The sequence below is a fragment of the Tupaia chinensis genome, unplaced genomic scaffold (genome assembly GCF_000334495.1).
Source record: "Tupaia chinensis unplaced genomic scaffold, TupChi_1.0 Scaffold000147_1, whole genome shotgun sequence".
In the NCBI taxonomy this organism is placed as follows: domain Eukaryota; kingdom Metazoa; phylum Chordata; class Mammalia; order Scandentia; family Tupaiidae; genus Tupaia; species Tupaia belangeri.
Genome location: NW_006159617.1, coordinates 9,191,269 through 9,213,435, shown reverse-complemented (window position 1 = coordinate 9,213,435; position 22,167 = coordinate 9,191,269). Strand labels below are relative to the sequence as shown.

The 22,167-nt window shown below is 41.3% G+C and overlaps 1 protein-coding gene across 3 annotated transcripts in view; it reads left to right on the top strand.

Moving 5' to 3' along the window:
- Nucleotides 1-22,167, top strand: part of PCSK5 (proprotein convertase subtilisin/kexin type 5) — a 537,419-nt gene that overhangs the window by 140,228 nt on the left and 375,024 nt on the right. For all 3 annotated transcript variants that reach the window (XM_014586632.2, XM_006145503.3, XM_014586633.2), the window contains exons 4-5: nt 18,503-18,646; nt 21,476-21,552. In XM_014586632.2, the coding sequence (XP_014442118.1) occupies nt 18,503-18,646; nt 21,476-21,552 (221 nt within the window). The remainder of the gene's footprint in view (nt 1-18,502; nt 18,647-21,475; nt 21,553-22,167) is intronic.

The window sequence follows — 22,167 nt, the reverse complement described above, 5'->3', positions numbered from 1 at the left end:
TTTTTTGGTTTAAATTTTTTATTTGAAATGTGAAAATATTTTTTTGTTTTGTTTTTAAATTTTTGAATGGCAAGAGGTCTGGAACCTCAATTTTGCTTTAGCTTGCTCCTCCAAGGCTGCAGTTTATTGCCTGATGCCTCTAATAGGTTCTTTTCAAAATGAAGTTACTGTGTTCATTGAATAAAAGTTCAGTAGCAACAAATTGTAAAAACCCAGGATATAAATTTAATAACACAGTTCCCTTCCTGTTACCCAAGGTCCCGTTTTAATTTTCCTTCATAACTATTACTATGATCTCTAATTATGTCATATATACTTATTTATTATCCATCTACCCCAACTTAAATATAAATCTAGGGTGGGGCCAACCAGTAGTGTGGTGGTAAAAGTGCTAAACTCTCAAATGACTGACCACGGTTCAAGTCCCAGACTTGGAGGCTTGAAAATCAAGCTGGGCGCATGGTTATGTGTGCCTAAAATCCTGAGAAGAGGATGAAGGAGAAGGGATTGTGACATGGCCCTCTCCTGTGAGGGTGATTTCTCACTTTCCCTCTCACTGTTTTTCTCTGAGTGCATCTACTCTATGGCAAAAACCTAAAAGTACACACACGCACATACCACACACACACACACACACACACACATACACACATGTATATATAGGGAAGATCAGGTCATATGTCTTCTTATTCCCTGATACAGACTCTGCATCTAAAAAGCATTTAGTAAGTATTGCTTACAAAATGAAACACACATCCACACAAGTGAATGAATAAATGTTTTGACAGCTAACAGACATAGAGTACTATGATTTTACTGCCATTCCTGTAGCAATTATGGGATAAAAGCATTATACAATAGACACATATCCTTCAGAAGGACTTGGAGACAACTGTGACAAAACATGCATAAATAACTTAATCTTACACATAAGATGGAAAATTCTCCAAGTATTCCTACAAGTGAAAAAGCCTATTAATTTGCATGTCAGTTCAGATGTCTCTACGCCCAGCCCAGTGGACATATGACTGCGACTTCTTTGGAGGCCCCAAGTGAGAGCTATTCAACCCATGGAACTCATCTTAGCAATAATTATTGCTTCCAGCCATTGTGTTTGGAGGCGGTTGGTTTGTAAAATACAGGGAAAAGAAAAAGTGGACAATGTGAATTTCAACTATGGATACTAAAGAGTTCTTTCTCCTTTTGTAAGTAGGATACTTTTATTGTAGGCCATCGTGTCAATATTATTCCTTTCATTAGTGGATGGGAAAAAGTATGGCATGCATCATAGGAGCAGTGTTTCAGTTTACCCTGAATATACTGGACTTACTCTTTGGTTATATAAAAATGTAAACAATAACTATATCTGAAAAATTCATGTTACCAGGAAAGTGAAAAGATTGGTGGGTGTCAAAGTGGGCTAATGCTTTGGCAGAAAAACAAAATGGAATTCAGATTTTAGTTTGCATAAATACTTGTGGCCTATATGAGTCTTTGCAACACTGTGTCTCTGGTATGATTGCTTGATTTTAAGAATAAGAATATTGACATACTTATAATATTATTCTCTCTTTTCAGAGTTTTTGTATCACAATTGCTACAGATTTCTTTCAGAAAAACCCTTCAGAACCTTCCAAATATTGAGTCAGTAATCTCATAGAGAGAAGCCAAGTTTAAAAATCTAAAAAGACCTATTAGAAATTCCACTTCCGCTTTATTTTGAGATGTAATTCCAACACACTAATAAATCTTTCTTGTCCTTTAAGGATACCTACTTTAGTGGCCTTTTTTGATACAAAAATCAGGAGAATCACTGTTAATGTTTCAATTTCTGCTGCTGCGCATGTTGACTTTAAAAGGGGTAAGTGCTAGGAAAGTTCAAGTGGTTCGTGTTTTTGAAGGGGGCAAGGCTACCTAATTGTCACTTGAACTTCACTTGTATAGGCCGGCCTCACTGTTTATAATGAGGCCTCATTCTCGTCCTCTCCACTCCTCTGTGTCCTCTGCTTTTGACATATGTGTCACATTTGTGACTTTGCTATGACTGGAAATGTCCGTTGAGAGCTTCTTATTTATAGGAAGTTGAGGGGTTGACGTAGAGAAGATGAAGTAGCTTTGCAGAAGTTCACAAGTTCTGCAGGGTTCTGGAAAGAGTTGTACCTTTCAATAGAAGTTTGAAATATTTTTAAATGTGATAAGACTTAGAAAGTAAACCTGAATGTATTATTTTGTAACTTATTTGTTTGTCTCTGCTTGCCTGTTCCTTGTCTGACCATCCATCCATGCATCCATCCAAGAGATAATGGTTACATTGTTGAAACCTAATTGAATGATTGAAGGATTGAGAGGGTGTTGTATATGTCTATCTCTAGTCTTCATTAGATGTTCAACTGAAAAATTGTTTAATATTAGAAAAATACCTGCCTCTGTTATTATTTATGAAGTACTACTAATGAAGAAAGACGACATAATAATAAAATTTTATTCAAATATTTTCAAATAATGTTAAATTTTCCCTCCTCAAACTTAAATGACTCCAATATTAGAAAAAATTTGTTTTGATAATTTTTTCTCAAAAATTATTTTGCAACTTTGTGTGTGTGTGTGTGTGTGTGTGTGTGTGGTTTGTATGCTATTTATTTGGTATGTAGAATTTGTAAGTAATGGGGCCAGCAGGTGGCATGATGGCTAAGGACGCTGGACGCCCACATGACCGACTGTGGACCTGGTGGCTTGCTTTCTCACTTTCCCTCTCTCTGTCTGTCTCTTTGTCCCTCTATGGTCAAATTTAAATAAATAAATAAATAACATTAAATAAAATAACTCTTAAAAATTTGTAAGTGAAAATATGATTTTTGGGACCAGCAATTAGGGTAATGGCTATGTCACTGGACTCCCATGTAGTTGACCGCAGTTCAAGTCCTGGACCCGGTGGCTTAAACTCATGCCGGGTGCGTGTGCATGCGTGCCCAGGATCCTGAGAGGAGAATGGAGGAGAAGGGATTGTGGCGTGGCCATCCCTCCTGGGGGGGGATTTCTCGCTTTCTGTCTCTCTGTCTCTCTGTCTGGCGAGCGCATGCGCCCTATAGCAAAAACCTCTCCAAAAAAAATGATTTTCAATTTTTAAAAATTTGTTTTTAATTGACCTATAATTGCTTATACTTTGGAGGCATAGTGTGATATGTGTATACACTGTAAGGATCAAATCTGGTTATTTAGCATATTCATCTCCTCATATATTTATCATTTCTTTGCATGAGAACATTCAAATTCTTCTCTTTTTGTTAATTTCAAGTATTATTAACCATAGTCAATATTCTTCTGTGTGATAGAACACCAGAACTTATTTCTAACTGTAACTTTGCCCCTATATACCAAACTCTTTATCCTTTCCACATCAGCCTCTGGTAACCACTATTCCATTTTCTGCTTCTACGAAATCAACTTTGTTTTTAGATTCCACATATGAGTGAGATCATATTTAATATATGTCTCCAGGTTTATCCATGCTGCCTTAAATAACAAGACTTCATTCCTTTTTATGGCTAAATAATATTCCATTGGGTAGTACATTCTTTCCTCATCTGTTGATGGACACTTAGGTTGATTCCATATCTTGGCTACTGTGAATAATGCTGTCATAAACATGAACTTTTCGAGATAGTCATTTTATTTCCTTTGGCTCTATGTCTATTAGGGAGATCATTGTCTCCTATGATAGTTCTGTTTGTAATTTGTTGAGGAACTGCCATATTGTTTTCTATAGTGGCTATACTGACTTAAGTTGAGACCAATGGTGTACAGGAATTCCCCTTTCTCCACATCTATGTCAACATTTGTAATTTTCACTAGTATCTTTTGTGACTTTGAAAAGATAAAGCAAGACAATTAAGTTCTGAAGCCAGTTGATTGTGCCAGACTGCATTCTGCTCATTTTACAGAAAGGGACAGAATTCATCTTCTGTTAGCACTGCTTCCTGAGGCCTGGGTGAATAAAGCAAGGTAGGGGTTTCTGAGCAGAGGGAAGAGTCTACACAGGCAGGATATTGCAGACCATGTAAACAAAGAAATTACATTTTAGAAGATAATGAGGATTGCTTCCTGTTACTGTTCCCATAATTATTAAATAATGCAGCTCAGTTGCTTCTAAAATTCATTTCATGAGTTTCAGCATAGAATTGTATCTTGGCTTATAGGCACTTAAGGGAAGCATTGCAGTTGAGATCATTCCTCAGCAAACAGTTTACTAATGGCACAGTTTGGGGAGAGAATAGTATATTAAGAAATATTTGATTCTTGATTCATAGTCCTCCTAGAAGAAAGTCATTGGTTACAACTGAGTTTCTCCTCAACTTCTGGAAGAATTTCCTGCTTGACCTAGAAAGGAAGGCAATATTCAAATCGATCCATATACTAAAAATAAGAGTCGAGAAATGTTTGTTTCTCTCATGACCTGGGTTGCTCCAAAGGAAACACACTTTTGCAGTGCTCAGTTCTTTCTGGAGAAACTTCTCACCAGATCTGTAAGGAGATAATAGCAGTTAAACTATGGATAATGATTTGTCCCCCAACGGCCCATGGTTTGAAAGTTAGTGCCCAGTGTAGTGATGCTGGGAAGTAGTGAGGTCTAGAGGGGGATGATTGGATCCTCAGCCTCAAAATGGATTTAATGCTATCTTAAAAGAGACCAAGTGAGTTCCTGCTCTCCTGAGAAGGGGTTAGTTTGCATGAAAGTGGATTGTAATGAAAGGAAGATGGCTGCCTCCAGGTTGCAGTTTGCTTGTGCACACCCACTGTCCCCTCTGCTTCTATCAGCTGTGTTGGCCATCCTGCTGCCAGCACTACACCTTTGGACTCTCCAGCTAGCATAGAGAGTCAAATAAACTACGTCTTTATAATCACGCAGTCTCAGGTGTTTCTGCTAGCAACACAGTGAATGCACCTGTCACTGCTGCATCTCTTCTGCCTTCTTGTGCCAGGAGAATTGAACTGTTAGTGGTGCAGTAGGATTATCAGCACTCCCAAATAAATACCGTCTTTTCTTTTTATGTAGTTCTCTATGAAGGCTTCAGTTCCTGCACGTTTCTTATGTCTTTGTCTTTTTCATGGGAAAAGTTGAATAAGCAGGTGCCGTATTATGATTCAATGTGAAGAAGATGATTTCTAAAACTTATTTGTACCTTTTCTATTACCTGCATTATGTCTTAACTGTGTCAATTATTCTGTTCTACATTTTATCTTAGAATTCACTTCTGCCTTCTCTCTTAATACTCTTTCTATATGTTAGTCAGAGTTTGCCAAAGACACAGAATCTATAGGACATATATAGAGAGAAATATAGGGCCAGCAGGTGATGTGGTGTTAGTGTGCTGGACTTTCACATGGTTGACTGTGGTTTGAGACCTGGACCTGGTGACTTGAAACTCATGCCAGGTGCATGTGTGTGCATGCCCAAAATCCTGAGAGGAGAAGGGATTTTGGCATGGCTATCCCCCCGAGGGGTGACTTCTCACTTTTTATCTCTCTGCCTCTCTCTGTCTCTCTGGTGAGCACACACACCTTATAGTGAAAAATCTCTCGAAAAAAAAAAATGAAAGAAAGAAAGAAAAGAAAAAGACATAGGTTTACTATTATGCAATTATGGAAGCTGAGCATTCCCATGATCTGTGTTCTACAACATGGAGGCCCAAGTGGCATGTTCTAGTCCATGCCCAGAAGGTCTTAGAACCAGGGGAGCCAATGGTGTAATTCCCAGTTTGAAGACCCAGGAATCAAGAACACTAATGTCCAAGGGGAGTAGAAGACAGATGTCCTAGCTCAAGTAGAGAGCAAATTCTTCCTTTCTTTGACTTTCTTCTTTCCTGCCCTCAGAGGATTAGATGATGCCACCCATGTTGGTGAGGGCTGTTTTCTTTACTCAGTCTGTCTATTCAAATGTGAATCTCTTTTGGAAAAACTCCCATAGAAACATCCAGAAATAATATTTTAAACTATCTAGACATCCCTTAATCCAGTCAAGTTAGCACATAGAATAGACCATCATACCCTCTATAAAATATAAATATCAACTCACAAATTGTTGAGTATTATTACTATGAGCACTAAAGATTGTAAAGAAATATTATACAGGCTCTGTTACCACAATGGCTTGTAATTTCACTGGGAAGATAAAATACGCATCTAGTCAGAGATTACTGCTATGATGAGTGTTGGATAGAAGAGTAGAAAAACACTGGGCTTCCCATGAATCTATAGGTATCTTAGAATTTGCTTCAGAGGGACCAGCAGATGGCATAATGGTTTCGTCGCTGGACTCCCACCAGTAGTCGACTGCAATTTGAGTCCTGGACCTGGCAATTTAAACCTCATGCCGGACACATGTGTGCGTGCTTAAAATCCTGAGAGGAGAATGGAGGAGACGGGATTACGACGTGGCCATCCCCCTGAGGGGTGATTTCTCACTTTCTGTCTTTCTGTCTCATCAGTGAGTGCACATGCCCTATAGCAAAAATCTCTCTCTTAAAAAAAAAAAAAAAAAAGAATTGGTTTTAGAATCATATACTTAACACATTTAGTGTTCTCACTGTTCTTCTTCCCCAATTCTTCTCTTTTAGATAATATACTTCAACTCAATGCACTGATTTTTTTCTCCTATAATTTTTATTTGCTTACTTCTTTCAGACTCATAACCATGTATATTAGTTAGCTTTCTCTATATAACACCCGACCTCCTGCTTACCTCTCTAGTCCCATCAATTTCCATTTTTCTTTTAATAAAAAAAAAAAAATTGCTATAGGGTGTGTATTCTTGCAGGAGTGAGTGACAGGGAGAAAAACAGAAAGAGAGAAAGAGAGGGACCAGCAGTTAGCATAATGGCTATGTCGCTGGACTCCCATGTAGTTGACAGCAGTTTGCGTCCCGGACCCGGTGGCTTAAAACTCATGCCGGGAACGTGTGCATGCGTTCCCAAGATCCCAAGAGGAGAATGGAGGAGAAGGGATTGTGGCGTGGTTATTCCCCCCTGGGGGGCGATTTCTCGCTTTCTATCTCTCTGTCTCTCTCTCTGTCGGTCTAGTGAGGGCATGCGTCCTATAGCGAAAATCTCTCCAAAAAAAAAAAAAAGAGAGAGAGAAAGAGAAAGATCCTCTAGAGGCTGGCCGTACCACCATGTCTTCTCCATTTCTTCTTTCACGATTTTGGGCCTGCATGCATATGCACCTGGCATGTTTTTGAAGCTGTGGACCTGGGACTTGAATCATCCAGTTGACTATGTGGAATCCTATCACCTTAACCACTACTCTACCAGCTGGCTCTGTTTCCACTTTTTTCTCATCTCCTATGTCACCTCTCTTCAACCTGCATCCTCCAACTATACTAAACTGTTTTTGGTTTCTTTAGCACGCCATCCTCTTTGATCATTCTATACATTTACCAAGATGAAACACATCCTCTTCATTCCTCACTTGCCTTTTGGCTGACTGACTCATATTTAGGGGCTCAGTTTAAATGTCACTTTCTCTCAGCCTTCCCACGCTTCCCCCTGGCAAAGCTCCATGTTCCCACAGTGCCCTGACAACCTCTGTTACAAAACCTAACATGTGTTTTTGTAATTGCTGTGTGTCTGGCACACAGACTAGGCTTCAAGGACTTGACAATAGGCCTAGTGTCATGACCAGTTTACTGCCCAAGTGTAGTGAGTAAGAAGAAATGACAATGAAGAAGGAGGCAATGGTTTCAGACCCAAATTTCTAAAACCTGACTTAGCTGTTAGACCTGAGATATTTGAGAAAGATTTGAACCCTGGCAGGTACAGAAGGTTGTATGTGTAAAAGGTAAGCTTGTTTTTAGTGCCACAGACATGCCCACTTAGTTTCAGAGATACTACTTACCCTTTAGCACCAAGGTCAGGAAATATAGCCAAAACCAATTTTCTTAACACTATTATGAGACATATAAAGACCCCTTAAAGAAGACAGAAGATGGATTTGTTGATATATTGACTTTTGTTTTGTTACTTTTTTGTTGTTTCCAGAGGGCGTGTGTACTTGACTGAGAAAGAGAGAGAGAGAAAGAGGAGAGCGAGCGCGCACGGTACTAACACACGAGTACCATCTAGTGGGTGTGGTCACACTACAACTTTTCTGTATCTCTGCTTCTCCTTTCCAGCAGGATTTGGGACACACATGCACCCAAGTCTGACATACTTCAAACTATCAAGGCTGGGATTTGAACCACAGCTGGCCATATGGGATCTGGTTTCTGATGCCCAGCATTTAACCACTGTGTTACAGAAGCAGCCCCTTATTCAGGTTTTCTTTTTTTTTTTTTCTTTTGAGAGGTTTTTGCTATAGGGTACATGCGCTCACCAGAAAGACAGAAACAGAGAGACAGAAAGTCGGAAATCACCCCCCCAGGGGTATGGCCATGCCGCAATCCCTTCTTTTCCGTTCTCCTCTCAGGATCTTGGGCATGCACACACATGTGCCCGGTGTGAGTTTAAGCCACCGGGTCTGGGACTTGAACCGCGGTTGACTACATGGGAGTCCAGCGACATAGCCATTATGCCAACTGCTGGTCCCCCTTGTTTAGTATTTTAAAGACTGAAAGTTTTGGAGTTTTATTTATTTGTGTGTGTGCATGCATGTGTGTGCATGCATGTGTGTGTGTGTGTGTGTGTGTGTGTGTTTGATGGCACTAGAATTTCATTTATTCAGTATTTTAAAATAAAGATCCTACCAAAAAATGCAAGATATTCTTTTTCATTGTAATTTCTGATTTACATATAATCATTGTACATATTTGTAGAATATAGTGGCTTTCTTTTTTTTTTTTTTAAGTTTTTGCTATAGGATATATGTGCTCACAGAAGATAGAGAGAGAGGCAGTGAAAAATCATTTCCCAGGGAACCACATCGCAGTCCCTTCTCCTCCACTTTCCTCTTGGGATTTTGGGCATGCATGCACATGTGACCAGTATGATTTTCAAGCCACTGGACCCAGGACTCAAACCACAAAATTGGCCATGTGGAATCCACTTTAACCACCATACCACCTGGCTAAACTCTAGTGGCTCTTTAAAAAACATGTATAAAATGTATGAAAATCAAATCAGGAATATAAGCATATTCATTATCTTCAGCATTTACCATTACATTATGTTGTGCATATTTGCTATTTCTGTCACTGGGTTTTGTTTTGTTTGTTTTGGTTTAGTAGGGTAAGTATACATTGAATCGGCAACAACAGTTTTTACTCTGCCTTGTAGCACTGTTTCATAACCTATTTGTTTATGTGCATTCTTACATCTGTTAATCAGGCTTAGGAGGAGAACAGTTTTAAAAAGACTGAAATCAGGCTGGGCTTGTGATTTGGTGGTTAAGGAGCCAAATCCCACATGGCCGACTAAGCAGTTTGAATTTTGACCCCAGTGGCTTAAAAACACACTGGGCATATGTGTTTGTATGTTCCAAATCTCAACAGGATGGAGAAATGGAGAAGGGATTGTGGTATGACCATGCCCCACTGGAGGGTGCTTTCTCACTCTCCCTTTGGGGAGTACACATGCCCTCTAGCAAACTTTTTTTAAAAAAAGACAAATCTTTTACTTTAAAAATTATTGTCATATGGTACGTGTGCTCACCAGAGACAGACAAAGACAGAGAGAGGGAAAGTGGAAAAATTACCCATCAGCGTGGGTGGCCACATCGTTATCTCTTCTCCACTCTCTCAGGATTTGAAACATGCATGCATGTGTGCCTGGCATAATCTTTTAAGCTACTGGATCTGGGACTCAAACCATGGAGTCAGCCATGTGGGGTTTAGCACCTTCATCACAATGCCACCTGCTCGCCTAGGACTGAATTCTTTTTAAATTCAAGTTGGGTTAGCTCTCAAAAGACTCATACTCACAAAACATACAAATGAGAAATGTTGTCTATTTAACTAAATCTAAAGACCCTCCAGTTTACTCTTTGGTTACTCTGCTTCAGTTTCTGGATCCTCAGGAGAAGTTATAAGCTAGGTTTATTCGGTTTTCCTCTAGACCGTCACATCTTGTTATTTTCTGATGATTCCTTGGTGTTGTGCGAGACACTCTTAAACTATAACTGAGCAATGTCCTGTGTCATAGTACATTCTAGTAAATGAGACTCATGGTCCTGACAGCGTTAAATACCAGTATAAATGTGGGTGGTGAAACAGGATGAGTCAGAGGCCAGAGCATTTGACCAGTACACCAAAGGGCAACTGAACGCAGGGTATTTTTCACACCCGATCCCCAGTTACCATTGCCCAGTGCAGGCCCAAGACTTCGAGTGTGAAATACCGGGTGGGTCCTTCTAGTTATTCTTACAAATAATCAATGGTCCTTTCATATTTGCTCAGCCTACCTCTCTAGATAATGAAGGAAACCATCATCTCAGAATTTTACATTTCACACCTTTTAAAAGAAAAAAGTGTTATCTTATTCATGATAGAGAGTATGTGCACATATGAGAGAGAGAAAGAGAGAGAGAGAGGCATCTTCAACAGGATTTCATGTCGTGATCCTCTGTCCCCTCCAGCTCGTCAGGATCTTGGACACAAGGGCATGTTTTCAAGCCAGCCCAGGGATCTGAACCCTCGGTCAGCCATCTGGCTTCCAGCAGTGCATTTCAGTTTGCTGCTGACTTGTACCACCACGCTGGACCTACTTTTTTTTTTTTTTTTTAATCTTTTTAAATTAGATTGTCTTTAAATTATTAGGAAAACTGATGCCTTCTATGAATGTGTTATCGTTGGTAACAACATGATCATAATCATAGCAGCCGTTTATTACTTCTTTTCTCTTCTTTATTCTTATAGCAATTTTCTGTGTCCTAACTACAGGTAAGGTTTTAAGAATAAAGATGACTTGGGACTAGCAGTTAGCGTAATGGCTATGTCGCTGGACTCCCATGTAGTCGACCGCGGTTTGTGTCTCGGACCTTGTTGCTTAAAACTCATGCTGGGCGTGTGTGCATGTGTGCCCAAGATCCCGAGAGGAGAATGGAGGAGAAGGGATTGTGGCGTGGCCATCCCCTCTGGGGGATGATTTCTCGCTTTCTGTCTCTCTGTCTCTCTCTGTCTGTCTGGTGAGCGCACGCACCCTACAGCAAAAATCTCTCAAAAAAAAGAATAAAGATGACTTCATGGGACCAGCACATGGCGTAATGGTTACATCGCTGGACTCCCACTTAGTTGACCAAGTTCAAGTCCTACACCCTTTGGCTTAAAACTCATGCTGGGCACATGTGCATGTATGCCCAAAATCCTGAGAATGGAGGAGAATGGATTGCTTCATGGCCATCCCCCCAGGGTGGGGGTGGTGATTTCTCACTTACAGTCTCTCTGGCAAGTGCGCGTACCCTATAGCACAAAAAAAAAAAAAAAAGACTCTACAAAGTCATACACCTGGAAAGTAGAAGTGGAATTCGAATTCTCTACATTATCTACAAATTGAATAATTTGGGGGGTAATCAGACCATGGATCCGTTTTGGGAAGGGGCATTGTGTGTCTTCTGTATGTATGATAGATAACAAAGGATTTGAGGTTCATAAAACTGGTCCATAAATAAAATAGTAAACATCTTAGAACTTAACCTAGCTTGATTTAGATTTTCAAGAATCTGAAGACATTTTCAGTGTTGGAGACAAAACTGCAGAAGCTACTCTAAAGAGAGCCTGTCACACCAGTATGTGGCCCTCCTCACAAATGTCCCAAGTCCAGTTTTTTCAGGTAGCTTTGAGGAAAGAAAGGTTAAAGAAAGTCCTCTCAAAACTAATGCAAGAGGGAACCAGCAATTAGCGTAATGGCTATGTCGCTGGACTCCCACGTAGTCGACCGCGGTTCGTGTCCCGGACCCGGTGGCTTAAAACTCACGCCGGGCGCGTGTGCGTGCGTGCCCAAGATCCCGAGAGGAGAATGGAGGAGAAGGGATTGTGGCATGACCATCCCCCCTGGGGGGTGATTTCTCGCTTTCTGTCTCTATGTCTCTCTCTGTCTGTCTGGCGAGCCCACGCGCCCTACAGTGAAAATCTCTCCAAAAAAAAAAAAAAAAACTAATGCAAGAGGGAATGAAACTACTCTCTGAAATTGCAAAAGGGAGAGCTGAGCCTAGGTGCTTCGCAGCAGTTCCCGAGTACTGAGAAGCAGATGCGAAACCATGAGGAGGGATGACTTCATCAGAAACAGAGCAGGACCAAACAATGACGGGTTGTTCAGTGATGTGCTGGATCCGCCTTCTAACCGTTCACAAAAGCTTATTGTTACACATTCAGGAATGGTGTGATTGGAGGAGTTTAAACTGTACTACATCATGGAAATTGGTCGACATTTCAAACAGGGCTGTTTTTCCTTCAGAACTGGTGTACCAGCACAATATTGGTTATTTAATAAAGAAGTGAGCTTCCCATTATTCAAAGTATTCAAAGAGAAATTGACATGTTTCCTAAAAGATGTGTTGCAAGAAATGGAATAAGGAAAAATTCGGAGTCCGAAGTCTTATCTAACTCTATTCTACTTTATCAGAATACACTGACCATAGTTCCAAGGCTAGTATGATTTCTGGAATCATCTACTCTGTATCTACTCCTTATCCGAATTTGCATGTGTTTGGCCCTGTTCTAAACTCTTAACTGTTTCAATTTTTAGCAGAAGAGTTTCCATAGCCTCATGCTCTGTTGTCCAACTGCTTAGTTTTGAATCCTAATTCTACTCTAGACCAGCAGTTTAAGCTTTGGAAGTTTATTTAGGCAGATTAAGTCTCCTTTTCTCTATCTGTTGAAAGTAGGTGATGAAAGTACGTCTCTCGAATGGTCAGTTTAAGTCTTAAATGACGCTAACCACACAAAGTGGTAGTGTAGTGCTTGGCCATGCTAAGGACCTAGTAGATATTTCTACTTAAGGAAATACCAGGTCTATTGTTTTTCCGTTTCTTACAACTCCTGAACTCCAGATTTCACAAAAGATTCCTAGTATCTGATACACTTCACTGAATTGACTGTGTGGGATTCTTAATTTGCCTCTAAAACAGATTTTTATATATTCTGTTTTCTTATTAGCATTAGATGATGAGAGATACAGGCTTAGGAGCTCCTATGTCAACAGCAGTGAACAATAGATGTCTTCAGTGTCAGCAGATGGACAGCATATAAAGTGGCAGGTCATCAAAGACCCTCAGAATTGAGAGAAGTTTGGAAAGAATGACATTGAAAATATCCCACCACCCTTCCTCTCTTCACCCTCATTCTGAAGAAACAATACCGATACTGAGAACATAACAAAGGTGTTTGTTTTGGGTATAAACTCTCCTTTCGGTGAAGAACACTGTGTTTATGGAGACGGACATAAAAGAAATGGGCTCACACCGAGCAGCTTAGAAGCAGAATAGCTCATAACCCTGATATGGAAAAGGCTGTTTCTTGAGCTCCCAAAACAATCTCTTTAACATTTCTTCCTAAAAATAATTGCTTTTATGGGTAAGAAAGTGGGCAGAGTGGATGGTAACCATTATTTCTATAGGATATTTTTCATTTTGTGTGTTCAGTGTCATTTCTAAATACTTAGTCATCGATGCATAGACCATCATTGACATACAGGATATTATTATTCAGAATTGAAGGTAAATACGTTTACTATAAATATTTATTTTGCATGTCCTGTGTGCATATGTGGTTTTCATCAGCTTCCAGTATGCTAGAGGTTTCTGACTGGCCCCTTTTGTGAATCCCAGGCTAGGGGCTGCCTCTGTGGTAACAATTCCAGACACTGGTCTTCAGTTCTAGCCTTGGCAGGGACCTTCTCCACATGGTTGACTTTGTATGAAGGCATCATGGCTAGTATGTGTTTCTTTTGCCTTTGAGGATTGTAGGATAAATTCCTGACGGTATATAGAGCCTAGTTTATAAGACCATTTCAGTGGAGCAGTTAAGAAAGTGATGAACTTGCTGTCACCCTTGGTCATTGTTGAGTGACATGGGTATTTTTCCCATCGTCCTTGTTCTCGGGATACCTTGGGTGTCTGAAACAATTACATTGAAACACATTTGTTGGAAGCCTTGAAATGTGTGGCAATGTTAAGGTTCACATTGAGGAGTTAGGATTCTGACTGAAATGTCCTCTCACCTTATTCTCAGTTGTAAAAAATGCTCCAAGCTTTGACTCACTCTTTTATTGTCGCCTCTGACCTTTTGGCTACTCTCTATATTAGAAGATCCTAATGAAAGCATCCATTGGCTATTTCCTCTCTTTCATTTCTGACCAATACCATGGTGGCCCATGTGAAGAAAAAGAGAAAGAAGGTGGCACAAGAACATTTCATGGTAAAGTCAGGTGCAATAGAAGCAGAGATGGAATAAAGAAACCTCGTTGCTCCACGTTTAACACACATGTTTTCCATAGACGGCTGGTTTTCTTCAGTTCTTGTAATTACAATTTCAGGCAGCGTCCCTTCACTCCAGAATGGTTATCCCATTTGTGGCCTACCCATTTCCCCTGCACTTCCTTCCTCCGGCCCACCTCTTGGCCACACGAGCACTACTCCATGTCAAAATTGATACCACAGGTGGCCACAGCAGGTTTGGAAAGAAAAGGAAATGAAAACCTGTCATGGTTGCTTTGTGTTAAAATATTTGGGGAGCAGAGGCTCAAACTTTTGTTCAGAATGAGGCTTCTGAAAACAGGCATTTCAGAACTCTGCACTGTTTCTTTCATTATCATCTCTATTGTCCAAGCATTAGCTGACTAGGTATCTTCCCAAAAGAGTTCATTCAGAGTAATAAGTAGAATGGCAGTTTTGAACTTGGAAATCAAGTGTCGGTTTTTGTGTGTAATTAGCCAATATTTCTGAAATCCTGGGTTAGATACTTAATAGTGTGGTCTTCTACAAGCTTATTATCATATCAGAGAGACAGAATTCACACACACAATTCAAGAGTCAACAATTTACCAGAATTCAGTGAGTAGGAGGTGGATTATACAGAACAGTGTGTGTGTGTGTGTGTATGTGTGTGTGTGTGTGTGTGTGTGTGTGTGTGTGTGTGTTCCTGAATTAAAGGAAGGAGGAAAAACAAGTAAGTGGAAGAAGGCTTTATGGGAGAAGGTAGGTCCAGGGCTGTGTCCTAAAACTACAGGATGGAGGGAGACTGGGATTTGGATCAGTGGAGAAGAGTAGTAGAGTGTGTGTGTGTGTGTGTGTGTGTGTGTGTGTGTGTGTATGCACATATGCACACACGGAACATCAAGTGCGAGGAAGAAGTTGGGAAAGTGGAAAAAAATGTTAGCGTTCATTAAAATAGAGGCTGCCCAGGACCAGCAGATGGCATAATGGTTACATCACTGGACTCCCATGTAGTCAACCACAGTTCGAGTCCTGGACCCAGTGGATTAAAATTCACATTGGGTGTGTGCGTGTGAGCGCCCAAAATCCTGAGAGGAGAATGGATGAAAGGGGTTGTGGGTGGCCATCCCCCCTGGTGGGGGAGGTGGTTTCTCTCTTTCTTCCTCTCTCTGTCACTCTGGTGAGCACACGTGCCCTATTGCAAAAATCTCTCACTAAAGATAAATTTTAAAAATATAGACTCCCCTAGTCTCTATGAAGTTGATATCGTTCATCAGGAAAACATGAGTATACCCTTATAATGTATCCTTGAAACTACTGAAATGAATTTATAGCATTCCACAAAAGGTAGTCTCCTTTACGGAATAAATTAATTCAAAGATTCATGTCTGGGGCTTTGAAGGTAGCTTTCACTAGTTAGAATCTGATTTCAAAGTGTAAGGTTTGTAAAAAAAGGAGCTTCAGGGGCCAGCAGGTGGCAAGGTGCTTAAGGCACTGGACTCCGACATGGCTAACCCATGGTTCAAGTCCTGAACCTGGTGGCTTGCTTTTTCACTCTGTTTCTTTCTCTCTGGTGAGTGCATATGCCCTGTGGCAGACTGAAATAATAATAATAATAAATAAACTTAAATAATTTTTTTTGGAGAGGTTTTTGCTACAGGGTACATGCACTCGCCAGAAAGAGAGAGACAGAGAGACAGAAAGTGAGAAATCACCCCCCAGGGGGTTTGGTCACGCCGCAGTCCCTTCTCCTTCATTCTCCTCTTGGGATCCTGGACACGCACGCATACACGCCGGGCGTGAGTTTAAGCCACTGGGTCCAGGACTCAAACCACGGTTGACTATGTGGGAGTTCAGTGACATAGCCATTATGCTAACTGCTGGTCCCCAATAAATAATTTTTAAAAGAAAGAAGCTTCCATGGAGGTGTACTTGGAGTACAATTTGAGTCCTGGCCTACTAAGCCCCTTGAGTCTGACCACCTCCAGAGCCCTTCTCTCTCCTTCACTAACATTCAGCAGTACTAATCTTTTTGTTCTTACTTTGATATGCTAATCCCTTTCTGGCTTTATTGTCTTTGCATTTGTTGAGCCCCCTACCAGGCTACTTATCCCCAGGCTTGGGGAGACCCCCCCTTCCTCATCAGCCAAGTCTCAGCTCAGTTTTCACTTTCTCAGGGACTGGAGTCTTTTTCTAATCATCTGTCCTAAAGTAATGTATGCAGACCCCTCAGCATTCATCATCATATTACCCTGTTTAAAACACAGAGGGGCCAACAGATGACACAGTGGTACATCACTGGACTCCCACATGGCCAACCGCAGTTCCAGTCCTGGATCCAGTGGCTTGAAACCCATGCCAGGTGCATGTGTGTGCATGCCCAAGATCCCAAGAGGAGAATAGAGGAGAAGGAATTTTGGCATGGCAGTCCCCGCAGGGAGTGATTTCTCACGTTTCCCCTCTCTATCTCTTTCTCTCTCCCCTCAGAGAATGCACGCACCCAAAGGGAAAAACCTCTACCAATAAATAAATAAATAAAACACAGAAAGTGAGTGGTTGTGGTCTAATAGTTTAGGGAGCTGGATCCAACGTGGTCGTCCATGCAGTTCAAATCCTGGCTCTGGCAGCTTGAAAAAACGCCAGGGTTGTGTCCATGCATGCCCAAAATGAACAGGTTGGAGAAATGGAGGAGAAGGGATCATAGCATAACCATGCTCCATCGTGGGATGCTCTCTTTCTTTCTCTCTCTCTTTCTCTGCCTCTCTCTGACGATGACACAGGACTGCAGACAGGATAAATGAATGCTCACCTGATTCTTTGTTTTCTCTGTCTTTCCTGTCTTCTCTGTCTCAACTGTCTTGTTCACAGCCAGGTCCCAGTGTGTAGTAGGCCCTCAATGAAGTGTGTAGTAAATGGATCAGTGGCTGTGGAGCTTCCATTATGCTCAGAGCATAGAGAGCTTGGAATTGTCTTCCATTTCTAAAGCACCGGACTGTTTGTTGTGAAGTGGGAAGAAAGTGGTGAATGGCACAGACCTGGGGTGGCTGGGGTTGCAATAGCATTGCGTGGTAGTGCATCTCCTTTCCTCTGTTCCTCCATGTGTCTTAACTTGGAAAACAGCACTACTCTGAGAGCTAGTTCAAAGGGATGATGGACTCGAAGGAACAATCGTGTGGGGCGGATAGATGCTAATAAATTATGTCAGAAAAAGCTGCTGGTTTGATTAATTTCTCAGTGTTTGTTTGTTGTAGCCATGGCAGAGTGAAACTCCTACACATTTATAGCCTGCTTGTTGAAGCCCTCATGCACTTCTGTTCAGGACTCCTTTCTGGACTTCCCACTGTTCTTCCCTCCCCCTTCACATAGTACTGAATGAGTGTGTCTATCCCCATGATGATGGTGCAGTAGCCATTGTTAATTTAGTGAGAGAACCTGGTTTTGTGTTGCATTTATGGGCCTGTCACAGTAGCACAGCTCTGGCTGACTACACAGAAACTGGAAACCTCCTGAGTTTGTTCCATCCAGCAGGACTGGCTTCTAAGTGCCTAGTTATGAAACAATAAAATATATGGTCTTAAGTTACTAAATTGGGTTTTACAAATGAAATGCTACAATGACTATTTTGAGGTCATGCATCTATGACAAAGATAAAATGTTGCATCTTTTATTCTGCCCTTGAGATACACGTTATGTCTTTCCAAAGACTTTATAATACAGAACAGACCGAGCTGGGGTCAGAGATGTCTATTTCACTTGCTTTCTCTGTGCCTTTCCTTGTTATCATGTGGGGGATCTACGCATCTGCTCTACCGGCCATCTACCAAATTTCTGGTAATATTATGCATGTTTTTTTTTTTTTTCCTAGGCTTCTGCCATAGGGCATGTGTGCTCGCTAGAGTGAGACAGACAGTGAGAGGGAAAATGAGAAATCACACCCTGGGGGTGGATGGCCATGCCACAATCCCTTCTCCTCTACTCTCTCCCCAACCTCCCCCACCCCTCAGGACTCTGGGCACCCATGCACATGCACCTGGCATGATTCTCAAGCTATCGAGTCTGGGACTCAAACAGTTATTTGAATGAGTAGGTAATTCTCTCATCTCCCTTGTATTTAGTAACCTGTAATGTCTTTTTCCTTTTTCAGCACTGCAGCGATAACACACATCCCTGCCAATCAGACATGAATATTGAAGGAGCCTGGAAGAGAGGCTACACGGGAAAGAACATTGTGGTCACCATCCTGGACGATGGCATTGAGCGGACCCATCCGGACCTGATGCAGAATTATGTGAGTGTTTGCTAAGGTCGGAATGTCTTCCCTCCTCAGAAGCAGGAGAACTCTTGTCAGGATTATCAGAAAGGATTGGAAAGCTACTGAAAAATGCAGCAACAGATACAATAGGCTTTGTGTTTTGTTCTTGTAAAAGATGAGCTCTTAGAGGACAGGAAGTACGAGATAAGGCTTTCAGCTTTCCAGTGCCTTTGATGTTCTGACCTACAGAAAGAAGCAAAAGGTAGCAGAAATCACACCACCAGTACCATATGCTCTCAACAACACTCACTCTTCTCAACAGTTCTTTCAACCAGCCAGGCAACACTTTCTTTTATGGAAAAAAATGTGCTTGCAACTTTTCTCAAGTTTCTCTGTCTCTACCTCTCTCTGCCTTTTTATTTTTTATTATTTTTTTTTTTAGGTTTTCCCATAGGGCACATGTGATTGTCAGAGAGAGACAGTAAGAGAAGGAAGGCAAGAACTCATCCCCCAGGCAGATGGTCACTCTGCGGTCCCTTCTCTTCCATTCTCCTCTTGGGAGTGTGAGTTTTAAGTCCCCAGGTCTGGGCCTTGAACTGCCGTCCACTACGTGAATGTCCAGTGACATAGCCATTAGACACCTGCTTGTCCCTTTGCCTCTTTGTTGTTAAAGGACAATAATAATCAGCCTCCCAGTAGACCGTAGGAATTAGTCAGTTCTTTTTTTTTTTTTTTGGAGAGGTTTTTCGCTATAGGGCGCATGCACTCGCCAGACAGAGAGAGAGAGACAGAGAGACAGAAAGAGAGAAATCACCCCCCAGGAGGGGTGGGCACACTGCAATCCCTTCTCCTCCATTCTCCTCTCGGGATCTTGGGCACGCACACACACGCGCCCAGCGTGAGTTTCAAGCCACCAGGTCCGGGACGCAAACCACGGTCGACTTCATGGGAGTCCAGCGCCATAGCCATTACACTAACTGCTGGTTCCCTGTCAATTCTCTTTCTTAAGTGGGAACCGCAAATTCATTTAGTTCTCTTGAATGAAACAGTTGAGTGACTGTTCTCACTTGCTTGCAAACACATGTAGGTAAACTTCTGTCTCTTCACAGTGTAGGATTTTAGACCAAAACAGAAACTTTGGTTTAGTGAGACTCCTCATTTGATAAGTAGAATGAACTATTCAGGATCAGGTAGAAGAGCAAAATCACGAGTGCCTGTCCCCCAGCAGAGATAACTTTTTTGTCACATGCAAGAGGTTGTTTTTCTGTGTGCTGCAGATCCCCACTACATATTAATGTATCTGATTAAATACGGATAGCTTTCACCTAATTGTGATTGCAATTTTCATTTTTACCACCTAGTAAGAAAATTTTCCAGAATTATCTATGCAGTTGGCAGTACTGGAGCCCTTTCAGTTCTTATGTTGGAGATATGAGGCGTAGAGAAAGTGAATTGGGTGAGATCACATAAGACCTGGGTTCTCTGGGACCAGCAGATGGCATAATGGCTACATCGCATATGGCTAGTCGACCACAGTTCGAATCCCGGACCCAGTGGCTTAAACTCACACTGGGTGCATGCCCAAGATCCCGAGAGCAGAATGGAGAAGAAGGGATCGCGGTGTGGCCTTTCCCCCGGGGGGTGATTTCTCGCTTTCTGTCTCTCTGTCTCTGTCTTTTTGGCAAGCGCATGCGCCCTATAGCAAAGACTTCCCCTAACCCCCAAAAAAGACCTGGGTTCTAGTATGATTTATTTCATGTAAAAATGGGCTAGAAATTCACCTGTTTTTTGTCCCCTATTTCCTTAGAAATAAAGTTGATAAGTTACATTAGATAAATTTTGAAATCTTTCATACTCTGATGATCACTAAGAGGGGCCATAGATCCAATCCTCCTTAGCACAAGAACCAGGAACTTACTGCCTTTCTATTAAATGCATATTTTGCTTAATCCCCCCAAACAGTTCAAGCTCTGTGTATTAAAAATTATTTTCAAAAAGAAGTCTTTGATAAAGACAGAAAACAAAGATAGTGTTTATTTTCACTAACAGTGAAATTAGAAATAATTATGAAGCATAAGAAAATTTAAAACATTTAAAATCAGGCTGTCTATAATGATGTAAATTTCAATGATGGTAATAGCGCAATAAATTCTTTGTAGTGACTAGGATATTTTTCACAAGCATATTTAAAAGCAAACAGCAAATCCAACTTTGGTTTTGCAGTTACTGTTTTCTCATTTTGAAACCTTAGCATAGGAGAACCTTGTTCATCACTTTGGTTGGTCTAAAAGACTCTGGATATTAGTAAAATGTCTGAATTGTAGACTCTTTATTAGTAGATACAATTATTTGGAACCAGGCAAGTGTTGTCTAATAGAAGTCCCAAGATACCTGATATAGGAAATACCTAATCATTTTTACTGGGCTCACCAGTGACAAAGACAAGGGTGAATCTAGGAAAAATAAATCACTTTGTTTCTAGGTGGTCAAGGAGGTGGTAATTGAGAACATCTGTGAAAAAACACACATTTCATGAACTGGTCATTCTAGGTACGAGGAGAAAAATACTGGCAGGAATGAACCAGGCATTTGGCTAGTCTGCCTGATCATCAAATAGCTTTTCATCATTTCTTTTTCAGATTTGTGTTGAGTTATTCTTCACCTCTGGGGGGAAAATATACATTGATTATTATTGAATGAGCAGGCCCTGCCTATGGCATCCTGACACCACAGAACCATGAGCATACTAGTTAACCTAATTACTCTCTTGCAAAAATGTGTTTAAGAATGCATGAGCCTGTGGGTCAATGGCTAATTAATGACTGTCCATCTCCTTTCTCTCACTGTCTTCTCTGTTAACCACAGGATGCTCTGGCGAGTTGCGATGTGAATGGGAATGACTTGGACCCCATGCCTCGTTATGATGCAAGCAACGAGAACAAGTAAGGCCCAAGCAAGGGGTGGCTGCCCCTTGGCAGGCAAGGAACTTTGTTTTCTGCTCAGACTGAAGGAAGTATTTTCTTCCACATCTGTGGTAACAGATGATCTCTGATTTGCTCTAGGATAAACAAGTGTCTTTTTGCTGAAGCTAAGCAAAAGGAATGGTTCACATAGTAAGAATGGTTTCAGAGAGAGCCCTGTGGAATGGCTGAGAATTTCCAGATCTTGAGGATGGAAGTAGAGAATATGCCCCTCACGTAGTAACTGGCCTATGGCCCGTTTATTTAGAGACAGAGATGCTGAAGGGACAGGCAAGGGCCAAAGGGTATTGTGGTAAAATGCAACGTTCTGCGAGACAATCCCACGTGGAAGGGTTCCCACTTCAAATCCAGAGGCCTCCCTGAGAGTGCTGGCAATGGACTTGCCGGTGATCCAGAGCTGGCTGAGGGCTGGCAGGTCTGTGCTGGGGTCAGGACTTTGTTGGTGGTGATGTTTGTCTGTCTGACTGTCTCTTTCTCTCACTTATGGATGAAATAAATAAACTAAAAAAAAAAAAAATCCATAAAATTGAAAAAAAAAAAAAAAAAAAAAAAGAGGGGGGAAGCTAAGACAACCCC